Consider the following 23883-nt stretch of genomic DNA (forward strand, 5'->3'; position numbering starts at 1 on the left):
CAATAGGGGCAGGTATAGAGCAGCATCTGCAAAACAATAGCAGCTGAATGAAGAAAGGGAGCTTCTCTGGGTAGAGGAGCTCCAACTCAGAATGAGAAGCTCAGCCTGTCCCTGCTGGTCCCCAACCTGAGCCTCTCTTTACTGGACCGTATTGCTCGTGCTTAGACCCATTCCTGCTCTGAGCAACTTTGAGCCCAGGAAAGGAGATCAGTTCTCTCCTTCTTGCCCCTCTAGCCTTAGCAAAGTGCTCTGCACAGAGTAAATCTTCACAGAACACGTGCCATGTATATCAAGACAGCAAATGAAACATTTGAAAACAGTGACATATTCCAAACCCGGTTTGACCCCCAAAGGCAAATTGTAATCATTGCCTCAACACGCTGAAGCCTGGCTTCATTTCTAAGCACCCCCAAGTTAACAGGCACCTGCTTATTTGCACACTGGAATTGATTTGTAGGACTCCACTTTGCATCCCTGGTTTCAGGCTGGGCAAATTTAGAGTGAAATGAAATCAAATCATGTGCAGCCTGTTATTTAGAAGTGAGAACCCCCAGGCACTGGGGGTGGAAGGGCACATCAGTAAGTGTTCCCTTTTAGAGCCTGCCACAGGCGCAGCATTGGGGAAGGCTCCCAGCATGCCAAGCGCCCCACCCGCTACTTGCTAGCTTATGCCTGAAATCCCACCACGACAGTTTTAAGCTTTTAAGCCATTTGATTTTTTTAGCTATTGAACTGAAAATAACCTGGGGAAAATAACTGAGCATTTCTGGCAAGTGGCATAAGAGCAGATTTTGATAGCGGGGGAAAAAAAGAAAGAGCAAAGTGGAATGAGGAAGCAGGCCAGCACTTTTAGTATGTACTCTGCATTTCCTGTCCAAATCTCATCAAATTCTTTTAAGGAAAAGCCTTTTTTTTTTTTTTCTGGAGGGGGGCGTAAAAGGGGATTGAACGCAGGGGCACTCAACCGCTGAGCCACATCCCCAGCCCTATTTGGTATTTTATTTAGAGACAGGATCTCACTGAGCTGCTTAGGGCTTTGCTAAGTTGCCAAGGCTGGCTTTAAACTTGCGGTTCTCTAGTCTCAGCCTCCTGAGCTGTTGGGATTACAGGCATGCACCACTGCACCAGGCAAGACAGGATCTTTCTAAATTGCCCAACCTCCTAAGCCACTGGGATTACAGGCATCCGCCACCCCTCCCGGCCAAGGAAAAGCCCTTTATTGCCCCCATTTTTTTTTCAGAAAAGGAAACTGAGGCCTGGGAAGCTTAGGGCATTTATCCAACTTCCTGGAAGCAGTGAAATTAAAGCTCAAAATGCAACTATCAGACTCCCCTTCTCTGGTCTCTAGTGCATTATCAGTCTCTGCTGCTGCTAAGAAGGGCTCTGTTAAGACACGGGAATCTCATCCCTTGACCTGTGGCATGACTTTGGACATAATGTACTTCTCTGAACCTCAATTTGTTCTTCTCCTCCTCCTCCTCCCCCACTCCCCCTATCCCTCCTCCACCTTCTCCTCCTCCTTCTTTTGGTGGTGGCACCAGAGATTGAACCCAGGGCCTCATGCATGCTAGGTAAATGCTCTACCACTGAGTCACATCTTCAGCCCATTTTAAAACTTTGAGACAGACAAGATTTGGCTAAATTGCCCAAGCTGATCTCAAACTTTTGATCCTCCTGTCTCAGTCTCCCAGGTTGCTGGGATTACAGGTGTGTGCCACTGCAGTTAGCCAGTTTCTTCTTTAAAGTGCTGTTCTGGGCTGATCTGTGTCCTCCTCAAATTCATTTGTTGAAGTCCTAAACCTGAAGTACCTCAGGATGTAACCGTGTTTGTCGATAAGGTCTTTTATGAGGTGACTTAGGAAAGCGAGCGCATTAGAGTGAGTCCTGATCCACTCTGGCTAGTGTCTCTCATAAGAGGCATTTTGAATGCCCAGAGAAGCACAAGAGCGTGCTTGCAGAAGGAGACCTGTGAAGAGGCAGCAAGAGGGCAAACATATGAGGTCTTAGAAGAAACTAACCCGCTGAGACCTTGATCTTGGCCTTCTAGCCCCCAACACTGTGATAAAATAACTCTCTGCAGTTTAAGCTACCGAGTCTGTGGGATTTTGTCATGGCAGCCCTAGAAGATTTCACAAGTGTTGAGGTTGGGCGACACGTTTCCTAAGCCAGCGTTTCTCTGCAGCTGCCTCTGGTTTCAAGCCAGCTTGGCATTGTGCTGTCACTTCCCTACCCAGCACCCAGTTCTTCACAGGAGGGGAGGTTCCCCCAAAGTTGGAGGTACGAGATGAACACAAGACGAAAGGCATGAAAAGCGAACACAAGGAACAGCTAGAGACCAATGGGGAAGCTGGTGAGCTGTTTGCAGGCAAAGGACAGAGAGATGCAACGCTGTTGGCTTTGAAAACGGAGGAAGGGGGCCGTAAGCCAAGGAGGGGGCAGCCTCTAGAAGCTGGAAAAGGCCAGTGTCCCCTGCAATCTCCATCAACACCATGATTTTAGCCCAGTGAGACCCAGGTCAGACCTGTGATCTACAGAACTGGAAGACAATAAATTATCTTTTTTTTGTGTGTGTACTGGAGATTAAACCCAGGGCTTCTTGCACACTGAATTCCCAGCCTTATTTGATATATGTCATGAAATGCTGTTATCAAAACCTATAAAAAAATCTAGGTTTGGTTATTTTACTTTTAAAAGGATTAAAAATACCTATTATTTTAAATATGTATTGGATTTTTCAAAACCAAAGAGTCATGTACGAAATATACAATAACAGCGACATTACAATAAAATAAAATTCAAAAAAAGAAACAAAAATATCTGTGAACTAAGAAAGAGAAGAGTCACATACAAATAATCCCAGAATTAATTTCTATCCAGATTACTTTTCTGGAAATTGTAGACTTTGCAGAGCAAAATCCTATCTTCTATTGTCTTTATGTCTTTTTTTCTTATCCAAATAGTCAAATAAGGACTATATTAATCTAGACATTTCTTTGAGAGAATAAAAATAGCAATATGAGATGGTGACATGTGAAATTAAAATAGTTAATCATTTTTTGCTTAATATGAACTATCATATGCAGCCTCAATCGCAATGTAAACTTGATATGTAAAATTTATGGCTCATTTTTTTATTCTAAATGTGGATTTAGGATTTCTTTTGGCCATTCCAATTGTTCTACCTCAGCAGAACTAAGCAGAAACTCAGCACCAGTTTCTCCCAATTGAATTAATTTCTCCATTTCTTATCAAAGAACTACAATGACTGAGAACAATGCTCTAATTTGGCAACATTGTCAACAGAATGCAAATCATCTGATAATGTTGATTATAACACTATAACTCATAATTTTGAAAGCCAAGAAAAATAAGTTTTATGAACTAAATGTAATAATTTAGGAATTATGTACGTTTTTATTTTATTGCTTTTTCAAATATCACATTTCATCAACATAACATCCAGATATGTACAGTAATAATTAAATTCAGTTGTCTTTGATATTTTGCTGCAAAAAATCAGAGCTTTACACTTTTTTTCTTGTTATTATGAGGGGATATTTGTCAAGGCAGACAGACCCATCTCACATAAGTGTTTGCTAGCTTCATAGACCCATAGTCTGTGGCCTGTATCTGTTCTCATGATTTGACTCAACACATGTCAGGGGTAAGTCTAGTTTCATTTGAATGCCATGAGGTCATGGAAAGGAAGGGACTGACAACCCATTTTACAGATGAGAAAACTGAAGCTCAATGAATAGAAGTCTCCAAGTCTATAATAAATAGCAAAACCAAGATGCAAACTAGTGGACTATGAGTGTTTTACTGCATCCATCCAGTATAGCCAGGGATGACTCAGAACATCTCATGGAAATGCCAAGTGTCATAGAAGTTTTCAAAAGGAAGAGATCACTGGACCCAGGGTGATGAAGGAAGGACCTAGAAGGATGGCTGGGAGATGCTGGTTCTGCAGAATGATGATGAAAACATGAGGAAGGATCCTTCTGACTGAAACAATTAATATGCTAGACAACATTTCCATTGTGCTCCAGATAAATGTGTCGGCCAGAGGGCACAAAAGAAAAGTCACAAAGCCCCCAAACAAAGGAAAACCAGGAACCCCGGGAGATAAGACACTTTCACCACCAGAGTTTTTTGCTGCCAGACTTTGTAAATAAGAGGTGAAACCCAAGGACCACCAAAGGCAAGGAGTCTAAGGTAGGACACCTTGCTGATAAAGCCAGGATTCTAAAGAAAAATAAATGAAATAAATCCAAGCAGGCATAATGGAACAACAAGGAAAGTTATTGGAAAACCAAATAAAATTAAAGGGAAAAATACCAAGAATTCTGAACTATCAACTAATCTTCACATGGGTCTGTGGTCCAAGAAATCTCAAATGGAAAAATGTAAAGTAGTTGTAAATAGGAAGAGGTCAAAGTTATGCAGTTCCCTTGGTTAAGTTACAAAAGCAAGTACAAAGCCTGTGTGAAGGATTGCTATTTTAGAACAAGCATGCACGCATGGAAAGAGAACACCAGGAGCAAAAAGCAGTAGAAACAGTGGATGGCAGAAATGGAGCTCAAAGAACAAGACCTTGAAATATATATCTTTGTCCAATATATTTAAAGAAACAGCTTAAAAATATGATCAGGAAGGCTGGGCACTGGTGACTCAGGAGGCTGAGACAGGAGGATGGCAAGCAAGTTCAAAGCCAGCCTCAGCAAAAGTGAGGCACTAAGCAGCTCAGTGAGACCCTGACTCTAAATAAAATACAAAATACGGATGGGGATGTGGCTCAGTGGTTGAACACCCCTGAGTTTAATTCCCAGTATTTAAAAAAAAAAAAAAAACAGGAAATAAACAGATTTGAAAAGAACCTAATATAACTTTTAGAAATTTTTAAAAAATTGAGAAAAATCACTTAGGAATCTCAATAGATTCAGAGAAGGCCTTAACAAAATTCAGCACCCATTCATGATAAAAACACTGAAGAAACTAGGAATAGAAGGAACCTATCTCAACATCAAAAGGGCTATCTATGAGAAACCCAAGTCAACCTCAGAGTAAATGGGGAAAAGTGGAAAACATTTCCTTTAAAATTTGGGACAAAGTGAGGATGTCCACTCTCCACACTCCTATTTAACAGTGCTAGAAATTCTAGCCACAGGAATTAGGCAAGAGAAGGAAATAAAAGGGATAAAAATTAGGAAAGGAAGAAGTCAAATACCACTGTTTGCAGATGATATGATCCTATACCTAGAAGATCCAACAAAACAAAACAAAACAAACAAACAAAAAAAAACTCCACACAAAAAGACTGTTAGAGCTCAGAAACAAATTTGGAAAAATAGCAAGTTGAAAAATTAATGCACAAAATTCATTAGTTTTCCTATATGCCAATGATGAATCTATTGAGAAAGAAATTAGGAAAACAATTCTATTTACAATAGCCTCAAGAAAATGAACAAAAACCCCCAAACAAAACAAAATAACCTAAGAATAAATCTAACCAAAGAGGTAAAAGACCTGTACTTTGAAAACTATAGAACACTGAAGAAAGAAATTGAAGAAGACATCATAAGATGGAAAGACCTCCCATGTATACAATGCAGTCTCCATCAAAATACCATGATATTCTTCACATAACTAGAAAAAAAAAAAAACAGTCCTAAAATTCATTTGGAAGAATAAAGACCCAGAATAGCCAAAGCAATTTTAAGGTACAAAAGTAATGCTGGAGGCATCACAATACCTGACTTCAAATTATATTACAGAGCTAACAAGTAACCAGTAACAAGTACTGGCATACAAACAGACACACAGAACAGAAGACACAGAGACAAACCCATACATCAACAACAATCTATTTTGATCCTTGACAAAGGTGCCAAAAACATACATAGGAAAAAGACAGCATTTCTAACAAATGGCGCTGGGACAACTGGTTATCTATAAGTAGAAGAATGAAACTAGACCTTTATCTCTCACTCTGCACAAAAATCAACTCAAAATGGATCAAACATTTTAGAATGAGACCAGAAACTATGGAACCCCTAGAAGAAAACATAGTGTCAACACTCCAGCTTTTAGGCACAGGCAGTGACGTTCTCAATAGGACCCAATAAAGCTCAGGAAATAATGCTAAGAGTTAATAAATGGCAAAGCACCAAATTACAAAACTTCTACACAGCAAATGAAACAATTAAGAATGTAAACAGAGAACCCATAGAATGAAAGAAAACCTTTGTTAGCTAGTCTTCTGACAGAGAATTAATATCTAGAATATATAAACTCAAAAAACTTGACACTGAAAAATAAAAAAATCCAATTAAAAAATGGGCAAATGAATTAAATAGACACTTCTCAAAAAGAAGAAATACAAATGGCCAACAAATACATGAAAAACATGTTTAACATCATTAGCAATTAGGGAAATGCAAATCAAAACTCTACTGAGATTTCATCTCACACCAGTCAGAATGGCAACCATCAAGAACACCAATAATAATAAATGCTAGAGAGGATGTGGAGGAAAAGGAACTCTTTTACACTGTTGGTGGGGTTGTAAATTAGTGCAACCACTATGGAAATCAGTATGGATTTTCCTCAAAAGACTAGGCATGGAATCACCATATGACCCAGCTACACCACTTCTCAGTATTTAACCTAAAGAATTAAAGTCATACTATAGTGACACATGCATACTCATGTTTATAAGCAGCACAATTCACAATAGCCAAACTATGGAACCAGCCTAGGTGTCCATCAACAGATGAATGGATAAAGAAAATGTGATGTATATACACAATAGAGATTTATTCAGACATAAAGAAAAATGGCATTTGCAGGAAATGGATGGAACTAGAGACCATCAGGTTATGCAAAATAAGTCAAACTCAGAAGGTTAAGGGTCTATGTTTTCTCTCATGTATGGAAGCTAGAGAAGAAAAAGGGAAAGGTGTGGGAGGAATCTCCTAAAAATGAAGGGAGATCAATAGAGGAAAAGGACCAAGGAGTAGGAGGGAAGAAGGGAGGAGAGAAGTGCTAGGGGGTGATATTGGCCAAATTATATTGTTATATTGGATGCATGTACAAATATGTAACTATAATACACCATTTTAAAAAGGGGGGAAAGAGAAAAATAAATAAATTGGCATTTCTCTAATTGCTTAAAAAACAATGAAATTTTAAAAAAAATTGAGCTGGGCAATTATAGTGCATACCTACAATTCCATCTTCCATCTTGGGAAGCTGAAGCAGGATTGAGGGAGATACAGAAGGGATTAGGCAGCCAGGGCAAGATGGCAAATGAAGTGGTCAGGGGCAAGGCCAGAACAAAGCGTTCGTTTGTTTGTTTAAATTGTATTTTTTAGTTGTAGTTGGACACAATACCTTTATTTTATTTATTTGTTTTTATGTGGAGCTGAGGATTGAACCCAGGGCCTTGCACGTCCTAGGCAATCACTCTACCACTGAGCCACAACCCCAGCCCAGAGAGGGTCTTTTGATGAGGTCAACCTCCTGCTTGATAAAAGTGTTGGTGGACACAAGCAGGGACCCAATCAGACAGACACTTCTGTACTCGAGCTCCCAAGTGGGGATCCAATAGAAAAACAAAACAGATGCACAGACAGAGGGGCACCAATCAATGACAATGAGGAGCACATGGACAGGGGAGGAGATATGAAAGGAGGATTTTGCAGAGACCATGAAAAGAATAGGCCCAAACTCCCCCACCAGAATCTGAGCTCTGGGGCCCCTTCTCTTCAGAGAAGTCAGCCTCTGTATCTCTATCTCCTCAATAAACCTACTCCTTGATTGCTTTCTCTGTGTCCTGTTCTTCAATTCTTTGTTGAATGGAGACAATGAACCCAGTACCCCTAGTTGGTAACGGAAGGATTGCAAGTTCAAGGCCAGCCTGGAAAACTTAGCAATAATCTGTTCCAAATTTTTTAAGAAAAGGGCTGAGGGTGAAGCTTAGTGGTAGAGCAACAACTTTGGGAGGCCAACCCCGCACAGGTGCCTCTGTGTGACAGGTGGAGGCCTATGAGGTACCTTCTCCTTCTACCCCACCCTGCTTCCCTCACTTTTTTACAGGTGTGTTTCTGAAAATAGTCCCCAGTGAAACTTCTGCACATGAATCTTTATCTGAGAGTCTATTTCTGGGGAAACCAACCTAAGAGGGCTCTCTCTTCCCCTTCTGTGGGGGACGTGGGAGGCCTCATGTGCCAGATGGTGCAGCTAGGAGATGCTGGAATCTCCATCCACATGGGCCCTTTGGTCTCAGTTACATTACTGTAGCAATGTGAACTGAAATAAACCTTTGCTATGTTATCACTGTGGCATCTGGTATACATTTTAACCTCAGTGTGCCCTACCCCTTCCTGCTTACTCTAGCAATTCATGTTAAAATAGTTGAATATCCTCTAGCAGATATAAAGCCTGTTTCTGACATATTAATTATAAAATAGGAAAAATAGAATGTGAAAAGGAAAAAAAGAAAAACTGAGTGACATTAGAGGCTGAGGCAGGAGGATCACAAGTTTGAGGCCAGCTTCAGCAATTTAGTAGGCTTTAAACAACTTAGCAAGGCCCTGTCTCAAAATAAAAAAGTTTTTTTAAAGGGACTGGGGGATGGCTCATTGGTTAAGTGCTCTGGGTTCAATTCCAGATATAAAAAAAAGCAGGGTGTGGGGGGCGAATAATGTAAAACTCAATCTATAGCAAACAAGGAAGAATGTACAAACAGAGAAACGGGACAAATAAATTCACACAAGAGAACTGAAATAAATGCAAATATATAAATAATACAAACAGACTAAACTTTGGTTAAAAGACTCATATTACCAAACTAAAAGTCCAATAGGACACAGTTAAAATATAATGACAGGGAAGGATTAAAAGTCAAAGAAAGGAAAGAGATGAATCAAATGAAAGATATTTTAATAACAAAGCTGGAGTTATTAAATTAATATCAGATGGATTCTAAGACACACAACCGTGCTGGATATAAAGACAGTCACTGCAACATAAGAGTAAGTTTACTTCACCAGGAAGACACAGTAAGGCTCAACAAAGATAAAGCAAAAATTAACTTACCTGTGATGAACAGTTCACCAGTCTCCCAATGGAGGAAAACTTTAACTTAGGGATAGATCAAAGTAAAATTAGTAAAAAATGCAAAACAAAAAATTTGCTCTTGATCTAGGCATGGTCATGGTAGTGCACGCCTGTAGGCCCAGCTATTTGGGTAACTGAGGCAGGAGGATCACACGTTGAAGGTCAGCCTGGGTATTTCAGCAAGACCCTTTCTCAAAATAAAAAAATTTAAAAAGGGCTGGGGGGTAGCTCAGTGTGAAAGGGCCTAGGTTCAATCCCTGGCAAAAACAAAACAAAACAAAACAAAAAAACCCTATAAACTTAAGGACATATAGAGACTACTTCCCCCAATAATTAGAAGCTATTATATTAGGGCACAGTTAGAAGATTTATGAAAATTGATCAGGTACTACTAAGCCAGCCATAAAGCTTGCCTGGACAAATTTCAAGGATTAAAATAATATAAAGGTGGATAATCTCAGACCATAGTAAATTAGATTAAGACAATAACATAAAAACTCTGTGTAGGGTGAGGACATAGCTCAGTGGTAGGGCACTTGCCTGGCATATGTGATGCTATGGGTTCATTCCCCAGCACCAAAAACAAACAAGACCATTCTACGCACTTGGAAGCAGGAATTAATGTATGATACTGCATTTCCACTCTTAGGTACATACACAAGAGAAATGAAAGCATATTCACCTAAAAACGTGTACCTGGTTGTTCTTAGCAGCATTATTTATAATAGCCAAAAATAGAAATAACTCAAGTGTCCATCGATTGATGAATGGATGAACTGGCAATAGCCAACAGAATATTATTTAGCCATAGAGCAAATGAAGCATTGACATATGCTCAAGTATTGATGAACCTTGAAAACCTTATACTAAAAGAAAGAAGCAGGCAGAAAAGGGCACAGTCTGTGTGATTCCCTTTGCATCAAGTACCCTGAGTAGGAAAATCCACACAGACAGAAAGCAAATTAGTGGTTGCCAGGGCTGAGGGAGGGAGGGGAGTGGGAAATAGCTGCTAACGGGTGGTTTCTTTTTGTGGTGATGAAAATGTTCCCAAACTGATCTTGGTGATGGTTTTGTGCAATGTACTCTTTGTGTGTTCGTTTCTAGAATACATTGCATTATATACTTTCAAAGGGCAAATTTTATGATACATGAATTACGTCTCAACATAGCTATTATTTGAAAACAAAACAAAACTTTCACAGAGAAAATACAGCTATAGGGCCAGGTTGTTCCCTGCCCAACTCCAGACACTGCCTTTCACGTAGGTCAAAAGGTAAGTGGTAGGGCTGGAGGTTCAGCTCAAAGACATAGCACTTGCCTAACATGCGTGAGGCCCCAGATTCCATAACCAGCACTTCAAGGAAAAAGAGAGGGGGGAAAAAAAAAGAGGTAAACAGTGCTTCCTTGGAGTTGGCAAGATGGTGGCCCCACCCAGAAAATTTTCAGGAATGTATAATTCGAATATTATATGATTTTTTTCCATGGAATGAATAGGCAGCAATCCCCACCTCACTTTTTGTCAGTATACCTTGAATCCCAAATCCAGGCAAGGATCAAGAAGAAAAAACTATAGGCCAACTCTAACAAGGAAAAAAACCACGCTCCAACTCATAAATAGATGTAAGAATCCTAAATGAAATAGTAGCTGATTCCAGCAATAGATTAAAAAGACACTACATCATAACCCAGTTACATTTAGACCAGGAACAAAAGGTTGGTTTAACCTTGGTAAATCCATCGGTGTCGGTTCATAACTTCAACAACTCAAGTGAGTCCTACGTGATTGTTGCAAAAGATACACTAATAGAAAAGAGGGTTTTGTAAAATTCATAACTAAAGGGAAAAATCCTGGCATACTAGGAATATTAAGACTTTACATAATCTGATAAAGATTATTTACACATACACAAATATTATATTACATGACAGAATGTAGAAAGCATTCTTTTTGATTGAAATCAAGAACGACACACAGATGCCTACCATCCTGATGCCCATCATGCTCTCCCAGGTGATTCTGACGTTGGTGATCCACATGGAGAAATTCTAGGCTGGAGAAACTATGTGCCTGTTAAGAAGGCTCCTGGAGACCATGGGATGTCTGCTCATGGGTCTAGGCTGTAGTTAATAAGAGATTCTCAATTTGACACAAAATGTTCTTATTTACTAGCAGAGCACCATGTAACTTGTAATCTAGACCTCAATGCTTTGTCTCTAAATTAATTCTGTGTAGATACTTATTCCATTCCTTAAGATGTTTGTTCAAATCTTCCATAATCCCCTAATATACTCAGGCCTATTTTTTAAGTGCAAGGAAGACTAAAAATTGAGGACTACCTTCTATAAGAGAAGAGAGAAACTGCATCTTGCTGAGAACAATCTACTGGCCAGGTATGTGCCGAGAGGTGCTGGTACTGAGGTGGGTACCTCCTCCTGCTGAGATGAGGTCTAGGGATGGTGGGGCAGTGGCCAAGACCACACCGACATTCCTGTGCAAAAGGAGAGGCAACCACACAGGGCAGCCTGCATAGATCCAGCCAACCATCGAGGAGCTCAGGGAAGGGAGCAGGCACTGAAGAAGGAAGCCAGAGGAGAATGGAGAGTGGGGGAGAGAAGAACTGAATTTGGGGCAGGGCTTTTCAAAGTCCCTTAGCAATAAGTTCTACCTCTCAAAGTGCCCTGGAAGGCATAGGAGAGTTGACCACAATAATGACAATGGACATTACTGATGTGTGGTGGCCTGAAATGCACTTTCTCAGGCCATATGCCAGGCACTTGAAATGGATTATCTTACTTAATCCCAACCACAATCCTAGGAGGCAGATGCTGCCATAACTCCCATTTTACAGGCACAGAGACTGAGGAATAGAGATTGAGTATTTTTCCTGAGGACACTCCGCAAACCAAGTGTTGAACCACCGAGCCCACCAAAAATAAGGTCGACATTTGTATAAAGTCTCCTGTGTTAACTGTTCATGCAAATTTCTCATTTTATCCTCAAGGCTTTGGTATCTATTTTAATTTTTAAGAAAGCCTTTTCCCTAAATCCTCAAGTGAAATTCCCAGGCAGACAGAGGCACTGTTTTCTCTGTGGCTTCATGAACCTCAGGCCTGATGCTGGAAAGCCCAATAGTGGATGCTGGAGCCCAAGAAAGTTTTGAAGCAAGGTGTGACATGGCTTCTCTGCCGGTAACTTGTGTCATTTCACTAAAAGGGAGAACATCACCCCATCATTTATGAACTGGGTGGAGGACATGCTTGTCTTCAGCCCCCTCTCTGCAGTCCCGACCTTCAGAATCTCCTTACACTCAGGATCCCAGGAGGCTACCTGAGGACCCATTGATACCACTCTCCCTTCTTCACTTCTGTGGCATGTACCCAAATCCAATCCTGACCAAAACCCCCGTGGAGACAGCCAGCAGATACCCACCATCCCCACCCGAGTCCCAGCCCTGCCCCACGATTTCCATCTCGAAGCCTGGACCTCTCTCCACCTCAAAAATCCTACTCAATCCTCAAACTCATCTCAAAGATCACTCCCTTGACAAAGCCTTCTGCGGTTCCTCAGATTGTTCTCTGAATCCTGTGGAGCACATCTTGTGCATGGTAGAGAGTCCATAAAAATGTTACCAATGAGCAAAGAGCCAGACTGCCTTCCCAGTCATTAATGCTCTGTGCATAGATCCCATCGGGAGAGGAGATGCCCCGTGAGGACAGAGGCAGTGCTCCGCTCAGTAGTGTCATGGAAACCGGCTCCGTTTGAGTTCGCCTGTTTCCTGCCACCACTCTGACCTCCTTTCACCAAATGGCTCTGGTTATGCCCCGTGCCATCTTCCTGGAGTCACCTGGCTTCCCAGGCTCCCAGGGTCAGGGTCTGGCACGCACTTCTTCATCTTCCACTCCTGATGCTGAGTTTGTTTGAGAATTACTTTTCAGGGGATGGCTGAAGTGCTGAGTGACCAGCCGAGTGAAAGGGGCCCGTGTCCTCCGTGACATCCTCCAGATGAACCTTCCCACCATGAAATAACATTGCCTCTTCTCCAGTCCAAGAGGAAGGAAAATTGACGCCGAAACAGGGGTGCTGTCATGTTTTCTTTGCAAGGGAAGAAGCCCAGCAGGCCAGTTTGTCATGGCACACGACCAGAATGCTGTCCCCTGTCTTATTAAAGCAGACCATTCAGGATGGCCTCCCAGGCCCAAGAACCTATGGAAAGGTGGTGCTAAGGCCCACACAGCAGCTCTACCCATTGCCCCAGCCCAGGGCCTGGCCTCCTGCCTCCTGCAAGAGATGGGATGATAGCAAAGCCACCCGGCAGTGACTGCTCACCTGGCCTGTCCTCAAGCACCCATAGGAGGATCCTTAAAAAAAACGTCTCCTGCCCACCCAGCTGCTAGTGGCTTCCTCTTGTTACCTGAATCTCTAACCTTGACCATTTTGCTTCTGGATGACACACAGATATCTCATGGAAGGGCTACGACTGTAATAGTTTGGGGACTGCTTCCATTTCCAGGTTTATTGCATGAAGGGGAAGCAGGAAGCTCTCATTTCCCCCAGAGGGGAAGCTTGAGGAGAAGGGCTGTGCAGAGCAGACTTGTTGAAGACATGCAGTCCCCCTGCGGAGGAGGCCAAGCCCTGGTCACACCCTGGAATTCTTCTATTGGAAGGAGCAGAGCACATACCTGGGGCACCTGGTCTATGCTGAACAGCCTGGGGATCTTCAGGCTCAGCATCTTGATGTCAGCTTGGCCAGGCTGGTGGGGGTCAGCCCCTGCCTCTCTCCAGGACTCAAAGCCCTGACAGGCATGGGGTCCCCAGCTGCTTCCTGAAAGAGGACAGCATGGAGAAATTGAGTCAGTGTCCATCTAACTCCAGCTGGATTGTGCAGCTACTAAATGAGCACTTGCTAGTGGTGGCAACAAGTTGAACTTTCTCAAAAGCAACAATAGCAATGCTTTCAGACTGTGGAGTCCTTCCTTCCAAGAGTGCTGGAGGGAGGCCATGGATCCTAGTAGGGGAGAGAGCTGTGCTCTCAATGTCTCCTCCTCCAAAATGCATTGGTGACATCTAAACAATCCCCAGCGAGTGTGAAGAAGTAGGGCCTTCAGGATGTACTTAAGTCATGAGGCCTCTACCCCCATGAACGGGATCAGTCCCTTATAAAAGAGGCACAAGGAAATGGGTGCAACCACTCTGGAAAGCCGTGGGAGATTCCTCAGAAACCCTGGAACGAACCACCATTTGACCCAGCTATCCCACTCCTTATACCCAAAGGACTTAAAATCAGCATACTACAGTGACCCAGCCACATCAATGTTTACAGCAGCTCAATTCACAATAGCCAAGCTATGGAACCAACCTAGATGCCCTTCAACAGATGAATGGGTAAAGAAAATGTGGTATATATACACATTGGAAGATACTAGGCCATAAAGAAGAATGAAATTATGGCATTTGACACTAAATGGATGAAACTGGAGACTATCATGCTAAGTGAAATAAACCAATCCCCAAAAACCCAAGGCTGAATGTTTTCCGTGATATGCCGATGCTAACACCCAATAATGGAGATGGAAGAACAAAAGTTCGTTGCATTCGCCAAAGGGGAATGAAAGGAAGGGAGGGGGAAGGAGAATAGGAAAGACAGTAGAATGAACCGGACATAACTTTCCTCTGCTCATATCTGAATACACCACTAGTGTAACTCCACATCATGTACAACCACAGGACTGGGAAGTTATACTCCATGTATGTATGATATGTCAAAATATACTCTACATCCCATGTATATCTAAAAATAATAAATCTTTAAAAATATTAAAAATACGTGACTTTTGTAATCTGATTTTTAAAAATTTAACGCTATACAGGAAGCATATTATTATGTCATTAAACATAAGACTTTTTTTTTTTTTAAAGAGGCACAAGGGAGCTTGCTTGCCACTTCCATCAGGTGAGGACACAGAGAGAAGGTGCCATCTGAGAAACAGGTAGGTCCCTCACCAGACAGCAATGTAGGGCCTTCAGGATGTACACACACACACACACACACACACACACACACACACACACACACATATATAGTTGTTGATAGATCTTTATTTTATTTATTTACATGCAGTGCTGAGAATTGAACCCAGCGCCTCACTCATGCCAGGGAAGTGTGCTACTGCTGAGCCCCAGCCCCAGCCCCCTGCTGACATTTTGATCTTGGATTTCCCAGAATCCAGAACTGTGAGCAATAAATTTCTGTTGTTTATAAATTACCCAGTTTATTTTGTTATTACAGCCTAGATAGGGTGAGACAGTGGTTAGAAAATTGGGGAGCTGGAAAGGGCTTGAGAGGTCATCCTCATGTTACATGTGAGGATCAGACAGGTGGAGTAACTTCCCCAGAGCTGCACAGCTGTGGAGAGCTGAGGCCACAAACACTCCACTCCACCATAGGGTGCCCCTGGGCAGACAGTGGGATCTCTAGCCTCATCAGCTCTGTGCACAGGAGAGGATGAGGAACTGTGCTCTAGATCATAGAAAGAGATGTGTCTCTTCCAGAAGGCTGGCCAGAGCTTGTCTTGGTTGTCCTAGACACACAAAAGAACCAGGCCAGTCAGATAAACCCAAGGTGCTTGCTGGAGACAGAGCAATCCGGAGTAAGTAATAAGGTTGCTTAAGTGCAGGATTAAGCAGCAATAAGTAATGTAAACTAGAGAAATCCAATGCTCTCAATAGAGGCCCAGGAAACAGAAAAAGAACAGAGGTGGAATTTGCCATAGTCAATGTCTCCTCTACCCCATCATCACAGGTACAAAGTCTACTGCTTCCTAGGGTCGTCCTCTTGTTCCCATCCAATGAGAGGGCTTCTTTCCCTGACTCTGGAGGCCTGGAGACCCAGCCCAAAACTCTCTTGGGGCACCAGCCACATTTGACCTTCAGTCAAAGCGAGCTCCCTAGGGCTCAGGTCCCCCGGGGTGGGGTGGGTAAGGACCCTCCCATGGCTGATTGGAAACCCTGATCCTTCAGCAAATAATCAACAAATGATTATTTAATGAAGCAATGCAGCTCATTCTTTGAACCTAAAGTGCTTTTAGGTTTTGTGGTTTGTTTCCTTTTGCTTCTTATTTTTCTTTAGGTTGTCTTTACTATCTGGAGCCCTGTAGCAAAATACAATCCGTTTCTGTGTCATGGTCATAAATTTGCTTCTTTCTCAAAAAAACCGATGTAGGCATCATCTACAATAGGCAAGCGGTGGAAGCAATGACGTGGCCCCCAACCCATGAATGGATAAACAGCAGAAGTGTAGATAGACCATGAAATAGCTTTTAACCTTAAAAAAGGAGGAGATTCTGATACACACTGTCACATGGATGGACCCTGAAGACCTTATGCTAAGTGAAGAGAGCTGGTGACAAGCACCAATCTGATATGCATCCACTCACACAAGCACCTAAAGGAGTCCCATCCACAGGAGCAGGAGGCAGAGCAGAGGCCTTTGGGATGGGGGAGGGGAGGTGGGGTGCTGGCGTTCAAGGGGTTTGGAGTTTCTCTCTGAGGTGATGAGAGGGTTCAGGAGATGGATGGTGGCGACGGTTACAAAGCAGCGTGAATGCACTTAATGCCATTGAACTGTATGCTTAAAATTGTAAATTTTCTGTTATGTGTATTTGACGACAAGAAAACAGGTTTGCAATATTTCAAAATTACAGAATTATAAAGAAAATAATTTTTTAAAGTTCAGGTGCTTTTTACTCATATTAAAAAATAAAAATTGACACTATACCAGCAAACAACACCGCCCTCTGAGCAGGGCGAGGGACACCTAGCTTCACCAAGCCTCTCCCTCTCAGAAGCAGCTGTCACCCACCCAGCGGCAGGAACACAGGCCAGACCAGGGGAAGCTCAAGCTCACCCGAAAAAACCCAGATGATAATGGGAACCAAAGCTAGGGCTCCCCAGTCTGTCTCCAGCACCCCTTATTTCTCCTGGGACTTGACTCAATTTCATGGATGAGAAAAAGACCCAGTCCTTGCTCTGGAAGCACCCAGTATCTAGGTGGGATGACCTAGCAGCCACACAGAAATGAGGGTGTTCCAAAGAAGCACAGGATCCACTCATCTGTTCACTCAGCCATTGTCTGCTGCACTTTAATCATGTGGAGAGTAAGAGCAGGGGCAAATGGATAGTGTCTATTCTCTGCAGGCTGCAGCAACCTTAAGGAAAGGCTGAAGACTAAGCTGATAGAAAAATTGTATTGGTTTGTGATGCACAGAACAGGGGAGGGGAGTAGGATCCCCCACACCATGTCATTCCCTCATTGCACAAGGAAAGGAAAGATGCGTGAGACAGTCCTTGTGCCAAGAAATGAATAAAAACCAGACACACACACACACCTGCTTTAGTCAGGGTTCTCTGGAGAGAAAGCACAGATAGAGATAGGATATACAGACAGAGATACACAGGAGAGGGCTTACCAGGAGAACTGGTTTACACAATTATGGATACTGAGAAGCCCCATGATGGGCTGATTACAGACTGGAGACCCTGGGATGCTAGTTGTATGGCTCAATCCAAGTCCAAAAGCCTCAGAGCCGGAGAAGCCAACAGTGTAACTCTCAGTCCAAGACCAAAGGACTGAGAATCCTGGGGGTTGGGTAAGTGCAGGAGCCCAAAGTCAGAGAACCTGGAGTTCTGACATCCAAGGGCAGCAGAAGATGGGTGTCCTGACCCAGGAGAAAGAGAAAGAGAAAGAGAAAGAGAGAGAGAGAGAGAGAGAGAGAGAGAGAGAGAGAGAGAGAGAGGGAGGGAGGGAGGGAGGGAGGGGGGGGAGGGGGAGGGGGAGGGGGAGGAGGAGAGGGAGGGAGGGAGGGAGGGAGGGAGGGGGGGAGGGGGAGGGGGAGGGGGAGGAGGAGAGGGAGGGAGGGAGGGAGGGAGAGGGAGAGAGAGAAAATATGAATTTGTCTTTCCTCTGCCTTTTTATTCTCTCTAGGTCCCCAAGCAGATTGGGGGCAAATTTTCCCACACAGTGCCTCCACTCACACACCAACGTCCTCTGGAAACACACTCCCAGACACACCCGAAATCATGCCTTACCAATTCCCTAGCTATTCCTTAATCCAGTCAAGTTGAGCCCTCAAATTAGCCATCACAACATCCAACTAACTAGCACGGGTCACCCTGAGGAGGAGGGGACTCACCCACTCCCCACCAGTCCAGAGTGCAAAGTCTCCTCTCATCCACCTTCACCACAGCCTCCAGGAGGCCGGGCAGAGGAGCAGGGGGCCTGGCACTGCATGCCATCCACCCAGGTGCAGAGACTGCTCTGCTGTTTCCTGCACAACCCTTAATAAGCCACTGAACTCTCTGTGCCTCAGTCTTATCTGCAAAATGGAAATAACAGCAGTGCTTTCTCATGGGGCTGCTGTTAGGATTGGAAGAGATGAGCCATGTAAAGGGCTGCCATAAAGACGGGGTTCAACAGGCACCTGTCATTCGTATTCATTTTAAGACAGGAGAATTAATTTCATAAAATTAATTACGAAGCATTGAAAGTTCAGGGGCTCTTCCCAGATCCCAGAGCTGACAGGTGGTAAAGCTGGGATCTGATCTCTGGTTCACCTGAAGGTCTGAGGAGGGAGTCTGGGGGTGGAGAGATGTGGAAGCTTCCTTGAATTGTGCCAGTTGCACTGAGCCCGATAAATTGCAGAGATCCGAGAGACTTTGAAATTTTCTGCAGGCCTTAGTTATGCCCTGTATTATAGAATGAATATTTATATTCCCTCCAGGATTCAGATGTGGAAACCTAATCCCCATGTGATGATATTCGGAAGTGGGGCTTCAGGGTGCAACTAGGCCATGACTGCAGAACCCCCATGAATGGGATTCATATCCTTCCGTAAAAGTCCCTGAGAGGTCGTGTGTCCTACAGCCATGTGAGGATACTGTGAGAAGACACAGTCTAGGAACCAGAGTGGCCTTCACCAGACACAGAAACCGCCAGAGTCTTGATGTTGGTCTTCCCAGCTTCCAGAATTGTGAGAAGTAAATTTCTGTGGTTTATAAGCCACCAGTCTATGGCATTTTGTTTTAGCAGCCTAAACAGACTAAGACACCCAGGGGACACTTTTGGTGGCTAGGAGAAAGAGAAAGGTCACTGCTGTCCCTGCTATAACCAGAAGATATCCACTTGCTTTCTGGATTGTAGTGAAATCAGTAACATAAACCCTCCTGTTGAGAAAGACAATGTTTAGAGTCATACACTTTCTTTTAAGAAGAGAACTGGCTTTGATCAAAGGGCATTAGGTTGTAGCACTAGACACTAAGACTTGATTTCTCCCTGCTACTGAGAGAGAATGGAAAATACAGAAGGTTAACAGTGTTGTTTATTATCTAGGCTCTGAGCAATGAGCCTCTGTGCCAATTAGAGTGAGACAAACGCTCAGGTTAAGATCAGACTAGACCTTTCTCTTTCAAAGGTGGGGGGATTTTTTTGTATTGTTCTTCTACCATTTGAATAAATGAGGCCTCTCCTACTAATAGGTTGCTCTTTGGCATCTTCAATGTAAACCTTTATGTTGTCCAGAATCGTGTGACACCCATGGCTCATCACGGCAAGTTGCACCATGGCCCCTGGTTCACCTGCTGGGCCTACTGCAAACCTTTCAGGTGTCAGAAAACACAGAGTGCGCTCACTGGCCTTTTCAGCCTCCTCCATCACAAGCCAAGCTCTTCATTCCTCCCCACTATAAAATGCAGAGTGTAATTTCCACCATTGACCACACCAGCGTGGTTTGCGGTCTCTTTTCAGCAGAGGCCAAGAAACAAGCTTGATAAAACCAAGGGCTTCTAAGATGAGATCAAAATGCAATGGAAAGATCAGCTAATATTTCAGCAGTATGTTGGGATTCCACAAAAGACTTCATTTAAAACTTTGCAATGTTTTTAAATTGCTAAAAACAATGTGGGGGTTGGTATTGTAGGATACTCACGAGGACATGCTGAATTCTCCTGAAATAATCTTTTTGTTTTTTAGTTGTTGATAGACCTTTATTTTATTTATTTATATGCAGTGCTGAGAATCCAACGCAGTGTCTCACACATACCAGGCAAGTGAGCTACCACTGAGCCACAGCCACAGCCCCTGAAATAACCTTTTTATTTTATTTTCTGTTTGATTCATTCATTTATATATATAACAGCAGAATGCCTTACAACTCTTATTTCATATATAGAGCTCAATTTTTTATATCTCTGGTTGTATACACAGAATACTCACACAGGACTTCATGTCCTCATACATATACTTTGGATAATAATGATCATCATATTCAATCATCATTAATTACCCCATGCCCCCTCCCTTCCCCTCCCACCCCTCTGTCCTATCTAGAGTTCGTCTATTCCTCCCATGCTTCCTCTCTCTATCCCAGTATGAATTAGCCTCCTTATATCAAAGACAAATTCAACTTTGTATTTTTGGGATTGGCTAACTTCGCTTAGCATTATCTTCTCTAACTCCATCCATTTCCCTGCAAATGCCATGATTTTATTCTTTTTTATTGCTGAGAAGTATTCCATTGTGTATATATGCCACTTTTTTTAATCCATTCATCCATTGAAGGGCATCTAGGTTGGTTCCATAGTTTAGCTGTTGTGAATCATGCTGTTATAAACATTGATGTGGCTGTGTCCCTGTAGTTTGCTGTTTTTAAGTCCTCTGGGTATCCAAGGTGAGGGATAGCTGGGTCAAATGGTGGTTCCATTCCCAATTTTTCAAGAAATCTCCATAATGATTTCCATATTGGCTGTACCAATTTGCAGTCCCACCAGCAGTGTATGAGTGTTCCTTTCCCCACATCCTCGCCAACATTTATTGTTGTTTGTATGCATAATAGCTGCTATTCTGACTGAAGTGAGATGAAATCTTAGAGTGGTTTTCATTTGCATTTCTGTAATTGCTAGTGATGATGAACATTTTTTCATGTGTTTGTTGATTGATTGTACATCATCTTCTTAGAAGTGTCTCTTCAGGTCCTTGGCCCATTTATTGATTGGGTTGTTTATTTTTTTGGTATTTAGCTTTTTGAGTTCTTTATATACCCCAGAGATTAGTGCTCTATCTAATGTGTGAGGGGTAAAGATTTGCTCCCAAGATGTAGGTTCTCTATTTACCTCACAGATTGTTTCTTTTGCTGAGAAGAAACTTTTTAGTTGAGTCCATCCCATTTATTGATTCTTGATTTTAATTCTTGTGCTTTAGGAGTCTTATTAAGGAAGTTGGGGCCTAATTCCACATGATGGAGATTAGGGTCTACTTTTTCTTCTATTAGACGCAGGGCCTCTGGTTGTATTCCTAAGTTCTTGATCCATTTTGAGTTGAGTTTGTGCACAGTAAGAGATAGGGATTTAATTTCATTTTGTTGCATATGGATTTCCAGTTTTCCAAGCACCATTTGTTGAAGAGGCTATCTTTTCTCCAATGCATGTTCTTGGCACCTTTGTCTAATATAAGATAATTGTTGTTTTGTGTGTTAGTCTCTGTGTCTTCTATTCTGTATCATTGGTCTGCCAGTCTGTTTTGGTACCAATACCATGCTATTTTTGCTACTATTGCTCTGTACTATAGTTTAAGGTCTGGTATAGTGATGCCACCTGCTTCCTCTTCCTGCTAAGGATTGCTTTAGTTATTCTGGGTCTCTTATTTTTCCAGATGAATTTCATGATTGCTTTTTCTATTTCTATGAGGAATGCCATTGGAATTTTGATCAGAATTGCATTAAATCTGTATAGTGCTTTTGGAAGTATCATCATTTTGATAATATTAGTTCTGCCTATCCAAGAGCAAGGTAGATATTTCCATCTTCTAAGGTCTTTTTTGATTTCTTTCTTTAGAGTTCTGTAATTTTCATTATATAGATCTTTTACCTCTTTTGTTAAGTTGATTGATTCCCAAGTATTTTATTTTATTTTTTTGATGCTGTTGAGAATGGGGTAGTTTTCCTCATTTCCCTTTTTGAGGATTTGTCACTGATAAACAGAAATGACTTTGATTTATGGGTGTAGATTTTATATCCTGCTACATTGCTGAATTCACTTACTACTTCTAGAAGTTTTCTGGTGGAACTTTTAGGGTCTTCCAGTATAGAATCATATCATCAGCAAATAGGAAATAGTGAAATAACCTTTTTTTTTTTTTTAAAAAAAAAAAAAAAAAAGCAGGGCTGGGGTTGTGGCTCCGGTGATAGAGCACTTGGCTAGCATGTATGAGGCACTGGGTTCCATTCTCAGTACCACATATAAATAAATTTAAAAAATAAAAATATTTAAAAAGATATTTTAAAAAATATTTAAAAAGAAAGCAATCATAACAAAACCATCACGAGGAGGAAGTGTCAAGTTAGCATTCGTAGATTAAAGGGAAAGTAAAGTTAGTAAGAAGTAAAATTTATACTTGGCTACCTCATTCCTCTCATTCCTTGCAGTCCCTCCCTCAGGAAACTGTAACCTGGTGCAAGCTCAAAAGGACACACTTGGAAGACCTTATAACATACCAAATATGTTGACATATAAGGTGGACTAATATAAGCTGATGGGCTATTTTCTCAATGACAGGGTCCAAAAAATGTGTAACTTGTAGGAAAGCAAAAATAAACTATCAAATTGTCTCTTTATAACATTAATTTATTCATTCAGTTAGGCACAAATATAAGAATCTCTAACTATAAATGCAATTTACTAATTTAAAGGTTTTCTAGTCATATTTCACAGAAATAAGTGTATTCCAAATCTTCACATGCACCTTCAATAAGAATATCTTCTTTTTAACTACAGGCATTTTTTTGTACCACAGTTCAAGGGCAAAATATTCTCACTTCCTTCTACATTGTGCTGAGGCTCAGGAAACAATACTTGAAAGCCTGGCACCTCGCTGCTCCTGAGCCCTTTGAACTAGAGGCTGGGAGGCCTCTGAAGCCAGGGCTCTCTGACCTGCTCCTGCCCTCCTGTCTGTCACGAAAACAAGACAGGGAAAGCAGACTTCTTCTTCCTGGAGGTGGGTCGTGTAAGCTAGAGCCCCTCTCTTCTAAAAAAAAGATGTATAACCTAGAGAAATGATCTCGTCTCCTTTTAAGACCCACTCCAGAAGGATCCTGCCTCACATCCGAGAGGAAGCCTGGCTACACAGACATCTAGAAGAATCTGAACAGAGTGGCCTTACTGGATACCCCCTCCCCCACCTCATATTACTACTGACTCCTATGTCCAATGACATTTCTGCACAACTGTCTGTTCTTCATCAAATCTAAGCATAAAAACACAGTTTTGCTGTCTGTAATCCCAGCATCTCAGGAGGCTGAGGCAAGAGGATTGCGAATTCAAAGGCCAACCTCAGCAACTTAGGGAAGCCCTAAGCAACTCAGTGAGACCTTGTCTCTAAATAAAATACAAAAAAAGGGCTGGGGATATAGCTCAGTGGTTAAGTTTCCCTGGTTTTATCCCTAGTACCAAAAACAAACAACAAACAAAAAACCCCACAGTTTTCCCTGGGTTTAGATTCAAGGGCAAGCAAGGATAGCAAGAGGTCTTTGGGTCTTTGTTTCTGAAGGCTCCTATATCACTCAAAACTTGAATTAAACAAATTTGTTCATGGTTTCTCTTGCTAACCTGTCTTTTGCTCCAGGATATATTGACTATGACCCTTTTGATGGGTGAAGAAAGGGGTCCCACCCTCCACCTCTGCAGTTGTTTGAAAAACGCATGATTTGAAACTGTAC

General features: G+C 42.2%; 1 protein-coding gene across 9 annotated transcripts in view; it reads right to left on the reverse strand.

Annotated features, from left to right (window-relative positions):
- Positions 1 to 23883, reverse strand: part of Paqr5 (progestin and adipoQ receptor family member 5) — an 88596-nt gene that overhangs the window by 24228 nt on the left and 40485 nt on the right. For 7 of the 9 annotated variants that reach the window (XR_013438717.1, XM_078049384.1, XM_078049383.1 and 4 more), the window contains one exon: positions 13801 to 13943. The exons of 1 other annotated variant lie outside the window; for it this stretch is intronic. Coding sequence is in view for 6 of the 8 variants with exons in the window: in XM_078049386.1 (XP_077905512.1) it covers positions 13801 to 13943 (143 nt within the window). In the remaining 2 variants the exon portion in view is untranslated. Of the gene's footprint in view, positions 1 to 13800; positions 13944 to 23883 lie in introns of those variants that run through there. One more of the 9 variants, XM_078049389.1, reaches the window with a different exon arrangement.

The sequence above is a fragment of the Ictidomys tridecemlineatus genome, chromosome 5, assembly GCF_052094955.1.
Source record: "Ictidomys tridecemlineatus isolate mIctTri1 chromosome 5, mIctTri1.hap1, whole genome shotgun sequence".
NCBI classification, from domain to species: domain Eukaryota; kingdom Metazoa; phylum Chordata; class Mammalia; order Rodentia; family Sciuridae; genus Ictidomys; species Ictidomys tridecemlineatus.